The sequence below is a fragment of the Carettochelys insculpta genome, chromosome 1, assembly GCF_033958435.1.
Source record: "Carettochelys insculpta isolate YL-2023 chromosome 1, ASM3395843v1, whole genome shotgun sequence".
NCBI classification, from domain to species: Eukaryota; Metazoa; Chordata; order Testudines; family Carettochelyidae; genus Carettochelys; species Carettochelys insculpta.
In genome coordinates, this window is record NC_134137.1 from 248,734,479 (window position 1) to 248,752,890 (window position 18,412).

An 18,412-nucleotide genomic window follows, 5' to 3' on the forward strand; every position below is an offset into this window, starting at 1 on the left:
ATATATACAGAGCCCTGAACCTGCTACCTTTAAAGCCAGTGATCATAATGATGATGAGATTACTATTGATAATAGCTCTTTGTTTATATAGGAAGTCCATCCATGAAGGCCTATTGGTGCCCAGCAAAATATAATTAAAAATATGAGTTTGTTGAAAAAGAAAGCCAGCATAGACAAATAATTTCCATGAAAATCTCCAATAACTAACCAGCTCTCATTTGCAATGTACAATAAAGAAAATCGTGAGCAACATTCATAAAACTAACCAAAGTCTTGATCGTCATCTGGAAATATGTCAAAGATATTTTAAATTTCCTTTTAAAAATATGGAGGAATTTCATAATTAGTGCACCTCATTTCCCAAACACTAATGCAATTTGCTGAATTGTTAGTCTATCTGGAATTAGTCTGGGCTGGGGGAGCAAAGTGACATAATGGTTAAAATATCATCTTGAGGCACATGACTAGGAGTCAGAAGACATCAAGTCTGTTCCTGGCTGTGCCACTGGTTTCCCATATAACCTTGGCAAGTCACTTATCATCTCTGTGTCTCAGTTTCTTTATCTGTACAAAGGTGGATAATATTACTTATCATCCTTGTCATCAACCATGAGCTCAGTGCCCATTGGTGTTTCCTGCCTTATAATGGTTTTGTGAAGCTAAATTAGCATAAATAAACCTGAGCACCTCAATTGGAAGGCCATATAGAGCTCAAACTATAAACCTGATCGTATTAAATTGCAGTGGTATTGGAGACACTGAAAGAGTATAGAACTAAATTTGTTCTCAGATGCTTTCTAGCTAGTTAACAGTTGTCTGGATACTAATCTCTGTGATGGAAACTCAACTGTCACCATGGCAACTGTTGCTTACCAGCCCCTTTACTTTTTTATTTTTCAGAGGATTACCAACAACTGATAGAAGACATTGTTCGAGATGGACGATTATATGCATCAGAAAATCATCAAGAAATTCTAAAAGTATGTCCACATTCTTTTAGCTAAGCAAGGCCAACTTTTCAGTTTACTGACACACATGTAGAATATGTTAGTGCTATGGTAAGAGTCCCAGTTCTAGCAACGCAGTATCTGTCAGTCACCATGTTCAGGAATTAGAGTAATCATTTCCAAAGCTTCTGTTTTTTATTACAATCTAGCTGCAATCAGTTAAGAACAAAATTCTACTCTGAGATTCACACAGTGGATCTCAGAACCAATATTTTTCTTTCTTAACATGCATAGCCATGAAAAATATTGGAATTCAAATTAGCAGGTAAGGAGGAGGCAATTTATAAAGACTTGTTAATGTCTGTGTAATTCTTTATACTTAAACTTAAAGAATGAAACTGCCAAAAAAGAAAAAGCAAATAGAACATTTTACAAAGAGCTTCTCCTGTGTGTACCTTAGTACAGTCAGCTTCTGAATGCCCTGCATGTAGCCCATGTGTTAATGGGATCAAGCTGCAGAATTTCAGCCCAAATTTTAAATACTGTGAACGGTTAGGTCTGGTGTTTGGATCCCATGATTTGGTTTAGATCCATCCTAGAGACATGATGGAAGTGCTACACGGGGTTTAGAATCGCTGGGTATATCAAGATACCAGTAGGGGAGTGGCTATACAAATGAGCTGATGCTAGATCACTCTGGTGGTGACTGTGCAAATACTTTGTTAAGCCTTCCGATAGGCCAAGGCTGTTTACACACCACAGGCTCGGGTTGTGATTCCCAGCTTATTTTCACATATTCCCGCTAGCATGGTGAGAACTACCACAAATATGAATAACTGTGTAGCCGCAGTAGCACTTGCAGCAGCAGCTGCAGCATGACAGCTATGCCAGGTGCAAACTCATCTGAACTCTGTGGGTGTGGACTCAACAGGTATCCCCAGGATTCGAGTAGGTTTGTACTGCGTGCGGAAGAGCATGCAGCTGCCGTTCATGCTCAGCACAGATGGGTCATCCTATTGCTGCCCAGGCTACCGTGGCTGCACTATTTAGACTCACCCGACCTCGCAATCAGCTGACGAGAGCATATTTACACAAGCTGGGAATCATGCTCCGAGTCTGTAGTGTGGATATAGCCCCTGTGTGAACTAGATATTTCTAGAAGCCTGAGCAGACGCAGAAGGAGCTGAGTGTTCATGCGCTTAGTGAACGTGCTAAACCTTCTCGCTAGCTAGCCTGTCTGCTGCATGCCTTCTAAATGTTACATTACTGGCTGATACAGAGACAATCATTTATACAACAGGATGATGAAACACACACACTATATACAGTCACTGGCAGAATGAGGTTGACCTTGTCTCCCTCAGTAGGGAAAACTCGGAGCTTGTACACATTTAAATCTGGTTTTCAAAGTGCTGAGTATTTGCAGCTCCAGTTGAAGTCCATGCCACCTGCTCAGCAGCTTATAAAATGAGGCCCTTCGTGCGAGGATTGCCATGGACATAGGCCATGAGAGAAGTGCAGCAGGGCCCAGCTGGAATGATTTACTTCATCTTCCAGGAAACTATAAGATGTATGGTTAGAGAAGTCTGATGGTTTGATCTAGCCTAAATTAATGTCCAGATTCACCCTGGGGAAGCTGAAATTCCTAAGTCATTTCTTTCACATGTTGTTGTGCTTGGACAATGCCATTCTTTCTGCTTCAGTTCTTCCACAAATGCTGCTGTTCTTCCCCCTCTGCAACAACCCTCCCTTTGGGATTAATTCAGAAACTAACTATGAGAAGCCACTTGTCTTACAATTTATCCCCCTCCTTTCTGAGGCTCATCTGGCATGTCACATGTAGCTTTGAATCAACTGGATACACGTCGGCAACACCTGTGTGGCTTGCCATGCCTATAAATTAGATTGGATTGAATTGGCTACTGCAGGGGTGAGCAACGTGGGGGGTGGGCCTCCTCGGGGGGGGCATGAAATTTTGAAAGGCGGGTGCAGCACGATTGGCTGCTGGGTCTCTGGCTCATCCATCTCATTACAAAGTTGAAATATGTCACCGTTTTTATGTGTGTAGTCACTTTTATATACCAATTAATACCATTTTAATACCGTTCTGCAGACTTATTTTCTCACATGTGCTGAAAGGTTTTTTTTCCTCATATGAACATAACTGAAATTTCCATTTGTTTGGATTACATTAGACAGGCTGAGGGGCCCTGCCAACTGCAGGGAAGAAAAGTGGGGCCCGACTTAAAAAATTTGCTCACCCCAGGTTAAAGACCACTAATTTCGCATCTATTTAAGGCTACTATTCAGCAAAGAACTTAAGACTGTAACTAACTTTAAGCGGGAATGGTCTCATTGATTTTAACAGGACTACTCATATGCTTAAAGTTGAGTATGTGCTTATTATGGACTGTATCAAGACAAAATGAGGTTCTCAGTTATGTATGAATATATTAGTAGAAAACTTAATCTGTCAGGAAAAGGTATTGTTTGAACAGCACTCTTAATTGCAAAACTGGCACTTGTTTAAGTGAGTCACAGAGCTATATTTATTTAAATGTAATAAATTGTCTTTTCAAACAATTGTCTCAACAAGATTCACCCACATCTCACACTGCTAAAAAAGTGATTTTTTTTGAAGATAGATAAGGAATGGTTGGAAGCCACAGCAAACAAAGTGACACAGTGAGCAAACTCAGTGTTTTGCTTTACAAATCAAAGCCTGTAGGAGTAAATGTGTGGCCTGGAGTGATAGGAATTATTATGCCAGAAAAAAGGAAGAGAGTGCAAAGGCCAAACCATTGTTATAGATGTGGTGAAAACCCCTGTCATATGTTTAACAAAACCATGTCTTACAGTCTCCAGGCAAATTGCTAGAAGCTGCCAAAATCTGTAGTTCCATCTTCCTAAGCATTTTAATTATTATGATTGTATCTCCCCCCAGAGGTATCTTTTGTATATTACAACCTGCGTGCAATGACTTAAAGCAATAAATATTTCTGAAGCTTTATGAAAAGTTGTTGTTGTAGATATTCAGCTACAATCTCTCAAACATTAATAACACTAGTTTTGAACATACAAGTAAATTAGGTTTGTGTTACTTCCATCTACTTTGATTAATTTTGTTTCTGTTACTTCTTTGTGGCTGTGTCTGCACATGGTAATCAGCCTGAGCAGAGAATACTAATGAAGTGCTGTGATGAATATGGCTAATTATCCCTGCGGCAACTCTGAAGTTGCAAACTTCAAAGCTCCGACATGCCGTGTAGCCAAAGGCACTTTGAAGTACCCATGCAACTTCAAAGTGCCCTTATTCCCAAAAAATGGGAGCTAGTGTAGACACAGCCTCTGTGTTGTGCATTTGATCACAGACTGTGCCAGGTGACACCATCCAACAAAGGCTGCTGAAATCAGACAAGGTCAATCTGAATCAGATGTATTGTGACCTTTAACCACTGTTGTAAATTGGTGTTGTTGGTACTTTTGCACATCAGTTTGCCTGTTCATATTCAGATGTCTAAATCTGTTTTTTCCCCCCATTAAAAAAGGGAAAAAGGGTTCTTTCGAAGATGGGGTTGACTTTCATAGAATCATAGAATATTAGGACTGGAAGGGACCTTGAGAGGCCATCGAGTCCAGCCCCCTGCCCAAATGGCAGAACCAACTGCTGTCTAAACCATCCCTGATAGACATCTATCTAATCTGTTCTTAAATATCTCCAGCGATGGAGATTCCACAACCTCCCTTGGCAATTTATTCCATGGTTTGACCACCCTGACAGTCAGGAACTTTTTCCTAATGCCCAACCTAAACCTCCCTTGCTGCAGTTTAAATCCATTGCTTCTTGTTCTATCCTCAGAGGCCAAAAAGAACAAGTTTTCTCCCTCCTCCTTATGACACCCTTTTAGGTACCTGAAAACCGCTATCATGTCTCCCCTCAATCTTCTCCTTTCCAAACTAATCAAGCCCAATTCTTTCAGCCTTTCTTCATAGATCACATTCTCTAGACCTTTAATCATTCTTGTCCCTCTTTTCTGGACCCTCTCTAATTTCTCCACATCTTTCTTGAACTGTGGTGCCCAGAACTGGACACAATACTCCAGCTGAGGCCTAACCAGCGCAGGGCAGAGAGGAAGAATGACTTCTTGTGTCTTGTTCACAACACACCTGTTAACGCATCCCAGAATCATGTTTGCTTTTTTTGCAACAGCATCACACTGTTGACTCATATTTATCTTGTGGTCCACTATAACCCCTAGATCCCTTTCTGCTGTAGTTATTCCTAGACAGTCTCTCCCCATTCTGTATGTGTGAAACTGATTGTTCCTTCCCAAGTGGAGCACTTTGCATTTGTCCTTATTAAGCTTCATCCTGTTTACCTCAAACCATTTCTCCAATTTATCCAGATCATTTTGAATTATGACTTTATCCTCCAAAGCAGTTGCAACCCCTCCCAGCTTGGTATCATCTGCAAACTTAATAAGTGTACTTTCTATGCCAATATCTAAATCGTTGATGAAGATATTGAACAGAACCGGTCCCAACACAGACCCCTGTGGAACCCCACTTGTTGTACTTTTCCAGCAGGATTGAGAACCATTAAGCACTACTCTCTGAGTATGGTTGTCCAGCCAGTTATGCACCCACCTTATAGTAGCCTCATCTAAATTGTATTTGCCTAGTTTTTTTTTATAAGAATACCATGCGAGACCATATCAAATGCTTTATTAAAGTCAAGGTATACCACATCTACCGCTATTCCCCTATCCACAAGGCTCGTTATCCTATCAAAGAAAGCTATCAGATTAGTTTGACAAGACTGGTTCTTTACAAATCCATGCTGGCCGTTCCCTATCACCTTACCACCTTCCAAGTGCTTGCAGATGATTTCTTTAATTACCTACTCCATTATCTTTCCTGGCACAGAAGTTGATCTGACTGGCCTGTAGTTTCCTGGGTTATTCTTATTTCCCTTTTTATAGATGGGCACTCTATTTGCCCTTTTCCAGTCTTCTGGAATCTCTCCTGTCTCCCATGATTTTCCAAAGATGATAGATAAAGGCTCAGATATCTTCTCTATCAGCTCCTTGAGTATTCTAGGATGCATTTCATCAGGCCCTGGAGACTTGCAGACATCTCATTTTCCTAAGTGATTTTTAATTTGTTCTTCTTTTATTTCAACTTCAAACCCTACGCCTTTCCCACTATCTTTCACTGTATTGGGCATTCCTTCATCAGACTTCTCAGTGAAGACCAAAACAAAGAAGTCATTAAGCATCTCTGCCATTTCCAAGTTCCCTGTTACTGTTTCTCCCTCCTCACTGAGCAATGGCCCTACCCTGTCCCTGGTCTTCCTCTTGTTTCTAAGATATTTATAAAAAGCCTTCTTGTTTCCCTTTATGCCTGTATCTAGTTTGAGTTCATTTTGTGCCTTAGCCTTTCTAATCTTGCTTCTGCATTCTTGTGTTTGTCTATATTCATCCTTTGTAATTTGTCCTTGTTTCCATTTTTTATACGATTCCTTTTTTATTTTGAGATCATGCAAGATCAAAAGATTTGCGTCTACGCAGCTTTTCTTCTTTCAAAACAAGCTCTTTCGAAAGATGAATATACAAATGAGGAAGCAGATATGTAAATCTGCACCTCATTTGCATTTTCAATTTCCCTCATTTGCATGCCTCTTTTGAAAGAGGAATGCAAGTGTAGACTGTGGCTGTGTCTACACTAGCAAGTTCTTTCAAAAGATTTTTCTAAAGAAGGGGGCTCTTTTGAAAGAGCCCATGGATCATCTCTGCACAAAAAGCATTCTTTCAAAAGTAAATTGAAAGAATGTGGAGCTCCTTTTGAAATCATTCCTCATTTTTGGTTTCAGGAAGAGCGCCCCCTTTCAAAAGCTTCTTTCAAAAGAAAAAGTGTGTAGATGCTCCACAGGGCCATTCTTTCAAAAGAACAGTCTTCATTTGCAGAAGAGCAGGGTGTGTGTGGACGCTCTCTTTCAAAAGAGCAGATCACTCTTTTGATCCGCTTTTTTGTGCGTGGATGCACTCTTTCGAAAAGTTCTGTCAGAAGAAATCTTCCGGAAGAGCTTCTTTTGAAAGATCTCTGTAGTGTAGATGTAGCCAGAGTGATTTGCTCTGGATTCATAACCCTCTACGTCTCTGCCAGCTTTTATGCTACTTTTCTCCACGTCAGAATTGCATACCACACCATTCTGTTCCAAAGATCACCAGCCCTGCAAGGCTCTTTATTACTCCATTAATAGCCGACCTCTGCAGCCCTCTAACTTCCATTCAGCCTCTGCTGTGGGGTAGACCTGCTTCTTGCCATGTACACATTAGATGTTTTCAGGAAGATGCTGGTCCATCATCTTTGGCAACATCTCGTTTTCCTAGATAAGGTTATGCCTAAATCCTCCCATTGTCACTCTTACCAGACTGATAGAAGCCACTTGTGGCTGAGTTCCAGTGTCATTCAGAAAAGTAACTAACCACAAACTTGTTTGTAGTAACAACTCCATTATCATGCAGTCTTGCCTGATATGCCCAGGCTTGCTGTAGCAGATGGACAGAAATGCTGTCACTAGATTGCAGGATTGATTGGAGAAGCCCTGCTAGAACTTGTGTATCCCCCAACTGTTTCAACTTACTTGGGACTGTCTCCCACCAAGAGTTTCCCTGAAACTCCTCAGACTGGGGTATATCTTTTTCTGGAATCCCTGAAGGGCCACAGTTAGTCTGCTAGGGCATTCAGGCCACTGGGCACCTCCAGCTGCCATGATTTTCTGTAGGGATTTAGCCACTGGGTATAACTACCAGGCAGCAAAGTGCCACAACCTCTGAGCCACTGCCCATGGTCTTGCTGTATGCAGAAATGATTCAGCCTTGAAATTGTGCCAGTCTATCCAAGGTTATGAGCCCACCTGCTCGTTACTCACCAATCTGTAGGGTGCCTGTGCCTTGCCTCTCAAAAACAGTGCTATGGGAGCTGCCCAGATAGACTCTTGCCAATCCATTGAGGTGGGTACTGTCATTCAGCGGTATGGAAGAAAGGGTCTGGGTCATCCTCTGGCCCTAACTTTGCCAGGCCAGAGACCAAGCAGCCTGAGCTATTCTTTCCAACAGAAGCCAAAGTCCCAATAATTCTGTGACCTAGCTGCTTCTACAGCTACTATTATTGCTATAATTGGTCTTCTGCCACCACTACTGACTGGCAAAGTGTGTTCCTGCTGTTTCTGCAGGCTCTCCCTCAATTGTAGGAGTAGGCCTGGGTCTGCTGTTGGCCACTGTACTGCAGCTACCTGCTGCTGCAAAATCACCAGCAGATGTACCATCTTCTCCATCTTTCTTGATTATCCAGACTGGTTGGTGTGTTAGCAAATACTCATGGGCTTCAACTTCTCCTCACCTCCAGCACTGCAGGCTCCATTCTGGTAGACCAGGCACCATCTTGCAGCATTGGGCACTGCCATAGCCACCCATCTCAGTTTCCCAGTTGGCCACCTTCTGCTCCATCTGGTTTGCAGTGACATAACCATCCAGCTAGGTCTTTTACAGGGCAATTTAGAAATTTCAAAATACAGTGACTGAAAGGACTGCTTATCCCAAACTGAAGTCTCTTTGAATTTGATGATACAATGAAAATGCTTCAAATCATGACGGGTCTACAATGACCAACACTCATGCATGCCTTAAGAGATAGTGAGTTGATGCGTAGATTCTCCCAGGCCCAGACTCATTTTAGTCACATGTGTAAGGCCAGACATATGCCTGAGTACTGTGCTGAATCAGGGCATTAGTAGGGTGACCAGTAGGATGGTCCCTTATTTAAGCTGTCCCACAGCTGTCCTGACCTTTTTAAGAAAATGGGCAAATTGTCCTGTATTTTGTGGGGCTCTGTTCCCCGGCACCCAGTGTCTCAGGGCAGCAGCCTCTGCTGCCAGGGAGCTGCACTGCAGGGCAGCTGCCCAGTTCCCTGGCACCCCACTGCCAAGGAGCTCCTCTGCAGGGGGCCTGCCCTGTTACTTGGTGCCCTGTGCCTTGGGGCAGCAGCTCCTGATGCAGGGGAGCTTCTCCATGGGGAAACTGCCCCATTCCCTGGCACCACATGGGATGGAATGGTGTCAGCAAGCTCTGTCACAGGGCAGCTGCCTCACTCCCTGGCACCCCACACCTAGGGGAAGCAGCTCCCACTGCCAGGGAGCCCCTCCATAGGATTGTTGCCTTGTTCCTTGGTACCCCATGCCTCAGTGAGGCAGCTTCTCCTGCAGGGAAGCTCCTCTGTGGGGCAGCTGCCCTGTCCCCACTTCTGGGAGGCTGTGAAGCCCCTATTTTCAGCATCACTACCCCCAGCCCTCGCCAACAGGTTGCTGAGCCCCCCATCGTCTGCTCTCCCTCATTGGGAGGTTGTGAAGCCTCATCCCCAGTGCCTCGCTGCGGGGCAGCAGCCTCCATCACCAAGGAGCCCTGACATGTGAGAGCAGCTCCAGAGAGAAGTGTCCCATATTTGCCACAGGGCAATGCGGTCACCCTAGGCATTAGCATCTTACTGGCTGAGATTCATAGAGACATCTGTGCTTGAACAGGGTCAGGAGACCTCTAATATATAAACAGAAGGCCTCTGCAGAGAGGCATTGACATACACTGGAAGATCTTCCTGAGATAATTTGGAATACTGTTGCCCATATACCAATTGTGTGGTTAACAAGCTGCTTGAATGCATCAGCCTGGTACCTACCATAAGCACTAACTACATGTTAAAGTGGAGAAGTTAGTAAACTGCCTACAGTATGCAACGAGCAATGTGGCCTTGAGTATGCTTAGACCTGCTTTGCCTAATGACAGCTTTTGCCCAAGAAAATCATAATGAACATTATTTTAAAAGTTGTGCAGAAATTAATACAATCCAAATAAATGTCTAACATATACTTTGTCTCTCATAGGACAAGAAATTGATCAAAGCCCTCTTTGATGTACTGGCACATCCTCAAAACTATTTCAAGTACACAGCACAAGAGTCAAAGGAGATGTTCCCAAGATCATTTATAAAGCTATTGCGATCAAAAGTTTCCAGATTTCTACGACCATATAAATAGCTTCCTAGTGAAATTCAATCTGAGGTTATTTTGCATTCCTGTCACATATTGTATTTTCCTCCACAGTAGAACATTTGCTAATTGGAAGGCTATTTTCACAGTCTTTATTTTCAATTATATATTAAAGAATAACTATAATCTTTTATAATTTTAAAAGCCAATGTGCTGAATGGGATTTTTTACTTCAAAGAAGAATACTTGTGGATACTTGAGTGCATCCAATTGAAGATCCAAATTTGTGTCTGCACTAGTGTGTCTTCATATTTCATTTGAAAATGTTTGGTTTAGAAAATTTATTTTCTAAGCATTTTTATTTTCTAGCAAAAATAGTTTTCTTCTAAGCAAAGAAGAAACCTATTCAACCTGTAAAAGAAACTACCTGCAGCTGAGTTTTGTGATAGAAAGGAGTATGTAGCATCAATACTATTTGGATTTTGAATTGCACTTGAACTTTATTTTTGAAATTTTAGGAAAAAAACAAAAAAAAAATCTAGATTTTGTTATTTCCCATTTGTGCTTTTGTGGAGAATTTGTTCTAGTATAAACCAAAAAAGAAAAGGAAAAAAAAAAGAAATGGATGTATAATTTTGTTTTATGGATTATACAAGAGTAAATCCCATGCCCTATCTGTTTTATCTGCCCTATTATAACCTTCTTCAAAGGTCTACCACTACCTGACCTGCTGCAGAGACAGTCGTGGAATTTTCTATGCCATTTGGTCTCTTTGAAGACTTTTACAATAGGGTAGATGAGAAATAAGGAAAAAAAGTAGTCATCCATTTTTCTTTTCCTTATTAGAGCATCTAACTAAGTACAATATATAAATATATAAATATATACTTCTATTTGTGGGTACATTAGTAATATTATCTTTAGTTACTGTAAATATTACTCATGTTTAAATCGCTACTCCCACGCACAGTATTTACTCATATGTATTTGTGACTTCACTTAGATGACTAAATAACATCTCCAAGTGCTGGCAACTTCTGTTTATGCCAAACTGAAGTCTCTTTGAATTTGATGATACAAGGAAAATTAGTTTTCACTTTGACAGTCTTCAAGCATAAGTGATTGTAGTTAATGTAGATTTCATTATTTTGCTAACTGCTTTATGGTATTTCCTTCAACAAGTGGTCCTATTCTTGCTCTTTCTTTAGATATTCAGTACATCAAAGTCAATGGGGCTTACTCCTGAGAAAAGAGCAGAGCAAGATCACAGGAGATATTAACTTTTACATTAGCTTTGCCGTCTCTACATACCTCTTGTATAAGCAAAATTTCTAAAGTGGAAAAACAGTAATTATTTTTTGCAATCCATTTTAAATATTTTTAAATTAATTAAATATACCATAGTGGCCTGGTCCTGCACTCCTTGGGGTCCCAAAACTCCCACTTATTTTAGTACTGGTTGAATCTTTCTAATACAGAACTCTTTCATCTGGAAACATCCATTATCCAGCATGATTTTAGTTAGCTGGACAATCACTAATCATAGGTGTGGCCAAGTTTACAGCCACCACTCCTGGCTCTCAGTGTTCTGTCCTGTTGTTTAGCTGTAATTTACCCCAAATGTCTTCTAAGAGCCCATTAAGCCATGGAAGTGTTGGTAATGCTGCTAGATTATATTGACTTCCTGTGGTCTAGCAAATTCTCCCATTTGGGACTGGTCTCGTCCCAAGGGTGCTGAACTAGAGAGGTTCAACCTGTAGCAGATTCAGCCCCAAAATATCAATTAGCTACATATAACAAAAGAAATCACCGTACTAGGTCAGACTGATGACCCATCTTGTCTCTGACAGCAACAAGTACCAGAGGTCGATGGAGAAGGTACAGAATCCTGCAATCTCCATCAGCTCATTGACATAATGGGATTTCAATGAGAAACTATATATTTTTAACAGCAACGAAGGGTCCTGTGGCACCTTATAGACTAACAGAAAAGTTTTGAGCATGAGCTTTCGTGAGCACAGACTCACTTCATCAGATGTATATTTTTGTTAGCACCACAGACTCTTTATTTTTCAGTTTCTTCTATGTACCACCAGGGGACCTGGTTATTTGTTTAATTAACCAAGGAGGTTCACCACCCTCTCCTTGGTCTCCCATCTTTATTACCTAAAGAGAATAGGTATCAGCCCAACATCCCTTGTGGTTGACGGAGGCTGATAAATCATTTAGCTTCTTTGCTGCTCCCTTATCTTCCTGAAAATCCAACAGACCTATGAATTCTTTCAAAGCCTTTGTGCTTCTGATATATACTTTAAAGGTGTTTATGCTAATTTATATGCATATGTTTTTATGTCTGGCTAATCACTCTTCAAACTCTCATTTCACTGTCTTAATTTCCAGCATACATTTTACTGGCAATAGTTTCTGTTCTTTTCTCCTGGGTACAGTTGAGCTGGGTTTCCATTTCCAGAAAGATACCTGTTTCTGTTTGGTTTGAATACCGCTTTTTAATCTGACCATTTAGCCATGCGTGTAGAACATTGCCTTCTCTCCTATTTTTTTTTCTTATGGTGTGCTGGAATAGTCCCCATGCTAATTTTAAGTTCTTCATTTCATACAGAAGGGACTTTTTGAGTCACTGTCTCTTTTTAAAGGAAATTTTTTCTTTGAAAATTGAACATTATCAACTATGCTAGCTTTTGGTAAAGTCTCTTCCTCAAGAATCATCACCCTAAATTTTTAAATGACCCTTTGCCTAGTAGGAAGTGAAGGGTGGGTGTTTGCAAGGGATGTACAATCAGTGCTCAGCCTAGTGCATTCACAGAACAAAAAAACAAAAAAAAAAAGAAAAGAAAAAAACATTAAGTTTTTTTTTTAGTAAAATTGCTAATAAGTATACATAGTTTGTACAATAGAGTGAAGTGGATAATAGAAGAGTTTATATATGGATGATCACAAATCCCATGTATAAATCTGAGAGCTGAAATACAACTAAAAAGAAACATAGTATTTCAGAGTGATGTGCACATTGCAAAAAGTGGCCGAGATTATCCAAAATGGCTGAACTGGTCATGATTACAGGAAGCCAACTAAAGCTACTGGAAAAGTTACTGACATTCTTGAAAGGAGACACAAAATTTAAAGAAATGAAATAAAAACCACGATTTTGCAATGGCTGGACATTGTTCTCTGAAATTTCAAAGTGCATTTCTGAATCAAAGGCGATAATTCTGGGTCTACTGCTGCAACCAAAAGAACAATATAGCCATTGCAAGTATTTAGCTGATGTACAGAATGTTTCTTGTATGATATAGGTAGAAAATTATATGTTTTCTGTTGTGTTTGCATTTCCCCTTAGAAATGTGACAGGCAGATGTGCAAATTTCTTATGGTAGATAGTATTTTCTAAGCAGATTTGGGGTTCTTGTAGTTAATGCAAGCTGGTTTTCATTAAAAATATGTAGAATATTTCACTTTTGATAAAAGTAAAAATTGCTATTAAAAATCCCCATCCCAATTATGGTATGAATTTCAGAGATGTGTAAGTGCTTTTAAAAACCAGTTTGGTGACTTGGCAGAAACTGTCATTTATGAAATGGAACATGATCTCCTATTAATGTGAGTTGCGCTTGGAGAGAGGCATGCTCTTGATATCAAAATATAAGAGATTCAAAATTGCAAGTTGCAGATGTGAAAAAATGTAGGTCTTGCCTAAATATTGCATCTAAATCTAATGTGACAAATGATCTCCCATTTATGGATTCACATGTTACTGCAGGACAACTGAAAATGTATTACTTTGTGATGGCCTAATGCCATATCCATAAATGAGCTTTTTTATTCAAATTGAAAATACTCCTATATTTAAAAGTTGAACACCAGTAGCACTTATTTTTTAAGTCTCTCCTCCAACCCTATATTCCGCACTTATTGTTTTGCGAGATGGTAATGAATCATCCCTAAATATTCTTCATCTCCCAAAAACTAACTGAATTTACCTACTGTGCTCTTGTAGATTGCTGTAATTAGAAGTGTCTGGGTAATAATGCCAAAATCATTATATTTTCCTGATTATTAATAACTGCGATGGGGTAGGCACATGGGTTTCATTTGAAAACTGCCAGCAGCAGGGCACTAAATTAAATGAGGCAGATCCTCAGATGACTATTGCCTTCAATTGAGTTACAAGACTGAGGCACTCAGTAAGACTGAATTTTTAATTTTTGATATAGTCTTTCTTCCGACCATATTTCCCTACTTCCTACATCTATCATACACAAGTTGCTGGTATACAAACAACCTCTTTCTATAACACTTTTTTCTCTTTTCTGTTTTGTTTCGCTCCAGAGAGTAAAGTCAAAGCACTCTGTAGTATAATTGTTGGAAAGGAGCCCAAACAACAAGAACACACTCATACTTTGTGGAAGCTTTGAATTCCAAGTTCTGTAATTTGCCACTCATTCCAAATCCTTTAACCAGTCTGAAGCAAAGTCCTGTATTTGAACTTCCCAAACTTTAGGAAGTTTGGCCAGACCTGGACAATGCACTTGCTGTATGTGTCCAGTAATTATGTTTCCATGGGAATCATCAGAAGATCATGTATTTAAATGATTAACTCTGTCATGTATCCTGTTTAGCCGTGGAAATCATGACATGCAAAGTCTGTTCTCCACGGGCAGACAGCATGTACGTATGACAGATTGTACATCCAAAAGGCTGATAGCTAGTAGTCCTTAACTATTGAAGTGGGTTGGCAGAAAGAACCGAGGAGCTTTTTTGTGAAAATCATCCCATTCTTACACTGTATCTAAGTGGGAGAGTCGTATGTTGCATCCATGAAAGTCTTCAGTAATTTAGTCCATTTATATCAGCTGCCACAGTGAATCTTATTTTTCCCTCAATGGTGATACGATTATTGGAAAATAAGTTCTATCTGTGAAGGATGCCAAACCCTGAAATTTAAACAGGAACAAAGCTATTTCTACTAGCTACAAACGAATATTCTACAAATCTTGGACTTAATATGTAGAATGACACAAAACTGAAGAAAGGAACTATTAAAAATTCACTGAAGCCAAATCTTCCCTCATTTTACACCAGGGCAATGTCACCAATTTAGTGAATTTATTTCTGTTTTACACTAGCTTAACTGAGAGGAGAACTGGCCCAGAGTTTTCAGAGTCTGTAGTCCGATCTATTAAATGACTTTTTAATGCTAGTTAATTTTTCATTCTTATGTCACACAAGTCAAACTAAAGAAATTTTGATGCCATGTGAACAAATTATTCAAAATTAAACTTCCAAACTATAAAGGCTTCCTTATTAATTTACCCAACATATTTAATTTATTATTTCTATCATTTTATAAATAAACCAGGATTAACTATTGAGGATAGCTGCTATCAAAATAATCTTCTGAGAGTGAAAGCAGCATGGTGATTCAGTCTACGAGAACTGCTAAACCAACCGGCTTTTGACTTCACTGTTGTCTGGGTTCTGACTAACTTGTCATGCTCTTTTTAAAAAAAAAACTAACTGGGATGAAATCCTGACACCCACTCCTCTCCCCACGGAAGTTAATGGCAAAGCTCCCATTGACTTCAGTGGAGCTAAAGAGCCAGACCAAAAGATAAAATTACACATACTAGTGTGATGGTTTCTTCTAACTGCTGTTTCTTTCATAGTTTAAGCTGTCATTTGATGGGAATGTCAATACTTGGGAAAGTTCTAGAGAGTTTCAGTACATTGAGACTTGGTACTTAGATAGTTTTCTAGGATAAGAGAATGTTGTGAGCACTTGAAAATAAAGACTTTCGTCTTCCACTGGAATTGTGTTTGGAAGAAGGGAAATTACTGTAAAATAATATGATTTTATTCCTCAGTTTTGGGATTGGATGCAAAAGAAATCGCTCCTCTTTCTTTATCATCACATTTTCCATTTGAGTAGTTATGTACAGGAGAATTAATTCTTTAAGACAAAGTATTGTTATCTAAGTATCTCAATATGTACAATTCCAGTTTACGATTTCATTTATTTATTCTGTTTCTACAATTAGTTGTTAATCTATAAAATTAATGTGTAATATACAACAATAAAAATGTACAGTGATACTTTAGATGTAATAATTTAAACCATCTGTATTCAGAAAGCTGGGATAACAAGGTTAAATACATACCAACTATGGCAATTGGGTTTCAGCTGAAGTTTTGCTTATGTATGGCACTGATTCTACTTTACAGACAATAACCAGAAGTAGTATCTACAGCATTTTAGGACTATTCAGTGTGTGGTATTTTATATGACTGTAGTAAAGGAGTAACTTTAACACTTGCATTGTTTTTTCATTCAGTGACTGTAGCTTTATACTTCCACAGCATATACAAAAGTGTGTATTCCAAGAAAGACAATTGAATTACTCTTTGCAAAATCAAGTTCCACATTCAGGAAAACAACTTTTCAACAAAATTTTATTTTCACAGGAAACGTTGTCATTTTAGGGGTTTTTTTTTTACTGTTTTGCTTTTTATCATTTTTATTAAAATTATTTTGTAAATATGTTTTTCTGCATTATATATCTCGGAAATACTGCTATTTGCATTGCCAGCAATGGTTATTGAAATGTGATGATTAAAAATATTACGTTTGGGCCTGAGTTGCATTTAGTCAGTGTTAAGATTCATTTCTACACATGCTTAGTCCTGTTATCTTTGCAGTCTCCCTGGAATCAGAGCACAGGTTTTCTGGGGCAGTACAGCTTACTAGTTTTGGTTGTAGTTACTATCAATTACCATTCTAAAGTGCTTATTTTCGTAACATGAAGAAAATGTACGTTAAAGTTAATGTTAGCTCTTATTACCCTACTAGAAAAAGGGGAAAAATAAAATCCAGAAACAAAATGGGGATTCAAAATATTATGCCCAATATAGTTCAGAGGTCAGGAAAATTACAATATATCTGTGTGACGTGGTTGCCGTGGAAGTGGTAAAACTACACATTGATTTTGATCTTCGAGTCCTTAATCAGGCATAACTGCCGCTAAGGTCAGTGAGTTTTTCCTGATTAAAGTCAACTATATCATTTATATGTTGGACAGGAACTTCTGTTAGACTAAATCTGTGGGGAGGGATAAATGACTGGTAACGTAATACTGGTTAATGTACTGTTTTGCTGTTTATAGCTCACTGGGCATCCAGGATGATTTGAACTAAATCCTTGTAGATGCTCCTGGTGAGGCAAAGGTTTATTACCTATGTAAATTATGTACAAACAGCTATTTCCATATGAATTGTACCACGTTAGTTAGAGCAAAGATAGTGAATAACTGTACAAAGTTTGATACTTAGAAAATACAGTGGTCTGAGCTTTACCAACATTTTAACAAAGCTGCCGGATTCCATAGTAGAAAATGTTGTTGTAAATGTATCTTATCTGATTCTGCATATCCCTTTGCCTCTGTATGCCAATAGCTGTGTTTTCTATGTCAAAGCTCAAAGTGAAGCATGTAATAAAACTTTTGCTAGACTCCCTTTCATAATAAACATAAAATGGAATACATGCTTGCTACTCCTCTCATTCTCTTGTGCAAACTCTGCAGGTGCAGGCATACCACAGAGAATAATCAGATGAGAAATCTTTTCATTTAATGATGTCATCTTTATATCCTTGGCTATTCTGCAGTGGTGACAACGAGGAGCTTCTTGACACCCCAACAGCAGGAAGAATTCTTTTGTGTTGAGCATCACAGGCTTGTTTCTTACAGAGAGCCTCCAAGTGGTGATGTAGTCAGGACAGGTGTTCTCTCCATATTTTCTCCATGGTGGATAAGCCCCAGAGATGGCATATTTACTCTCTTCATATCTGGCTCTTTGATCACTTTGGAAAATGTGGGAGCGTGGAGAGTTGGATATAGCCATGGGAGATCCACACTCTACACATCATCCCTATTGCCCATGCCCTAGAATTTCCTTGCATGAAATACTTCTGACAGTATCTGGTTTCCCTCATTTGAGTCCTGACACCACATTCAGGCTCCCCTCAGGTGAGGAGTTGGTCCACACACAGGCACTATGTTGATGAGCATGGAGTGCAGGGAGAAGCATGGGGGCACCAGCCCTCTGTGGAATCCACCCTGGATATTAGACCTGTGACTTTCAGACATACCTGACACTTGTTCCACACAGCCATGAGCAAGAGGGTGTCATGTAACACTCCAGCAGGCCTGTCTGCAGGCCTGAAGGCCTTAAAGAGCAGCCTGCAGGCCTCAGAGCGCAAAAGTGGAACCTTCCATTCCTGTAGTACAGCCAAGTTCCAATCTCTGTGTTACAGCCTGTTACAGCCTTAAATCCCACAAACATAAACACCAGGTAGCCATATCAGCCCTGACACCTGTACTTGAGCTGGGAACATAGGGAACAAATAAGC

General features: G+C 39.7%; 1 protein-coding gene across 1 annotated transcript in view; it reads left to right on the forward strand.

The window, feature by feature from the left end:
• The window catches only part of SCUBE1 (signal peptide, CUB domain and EGF like domain containing 1), a 350,710-nt gene extending 333,171 nt beyond the window's left edge, over positions 1-17,539 (forward strand). The window contains exons 22-23 of the mRNA XM_075003815.1: positions 901-980; positions 9,886-17,539. Coding sequence (XP_074859916.1) covers positions 901-980; positions 9,886-10,038 — 233 coding nt within the window. The 3' untranslated portion in view covers positions 10,039-17,539. The remainder of the gene's footprint in view (positions 1-900; positions 981-9,885) is intronic.
• Positions 17,540-18,412: the final 873 nt, after the last annotated feature.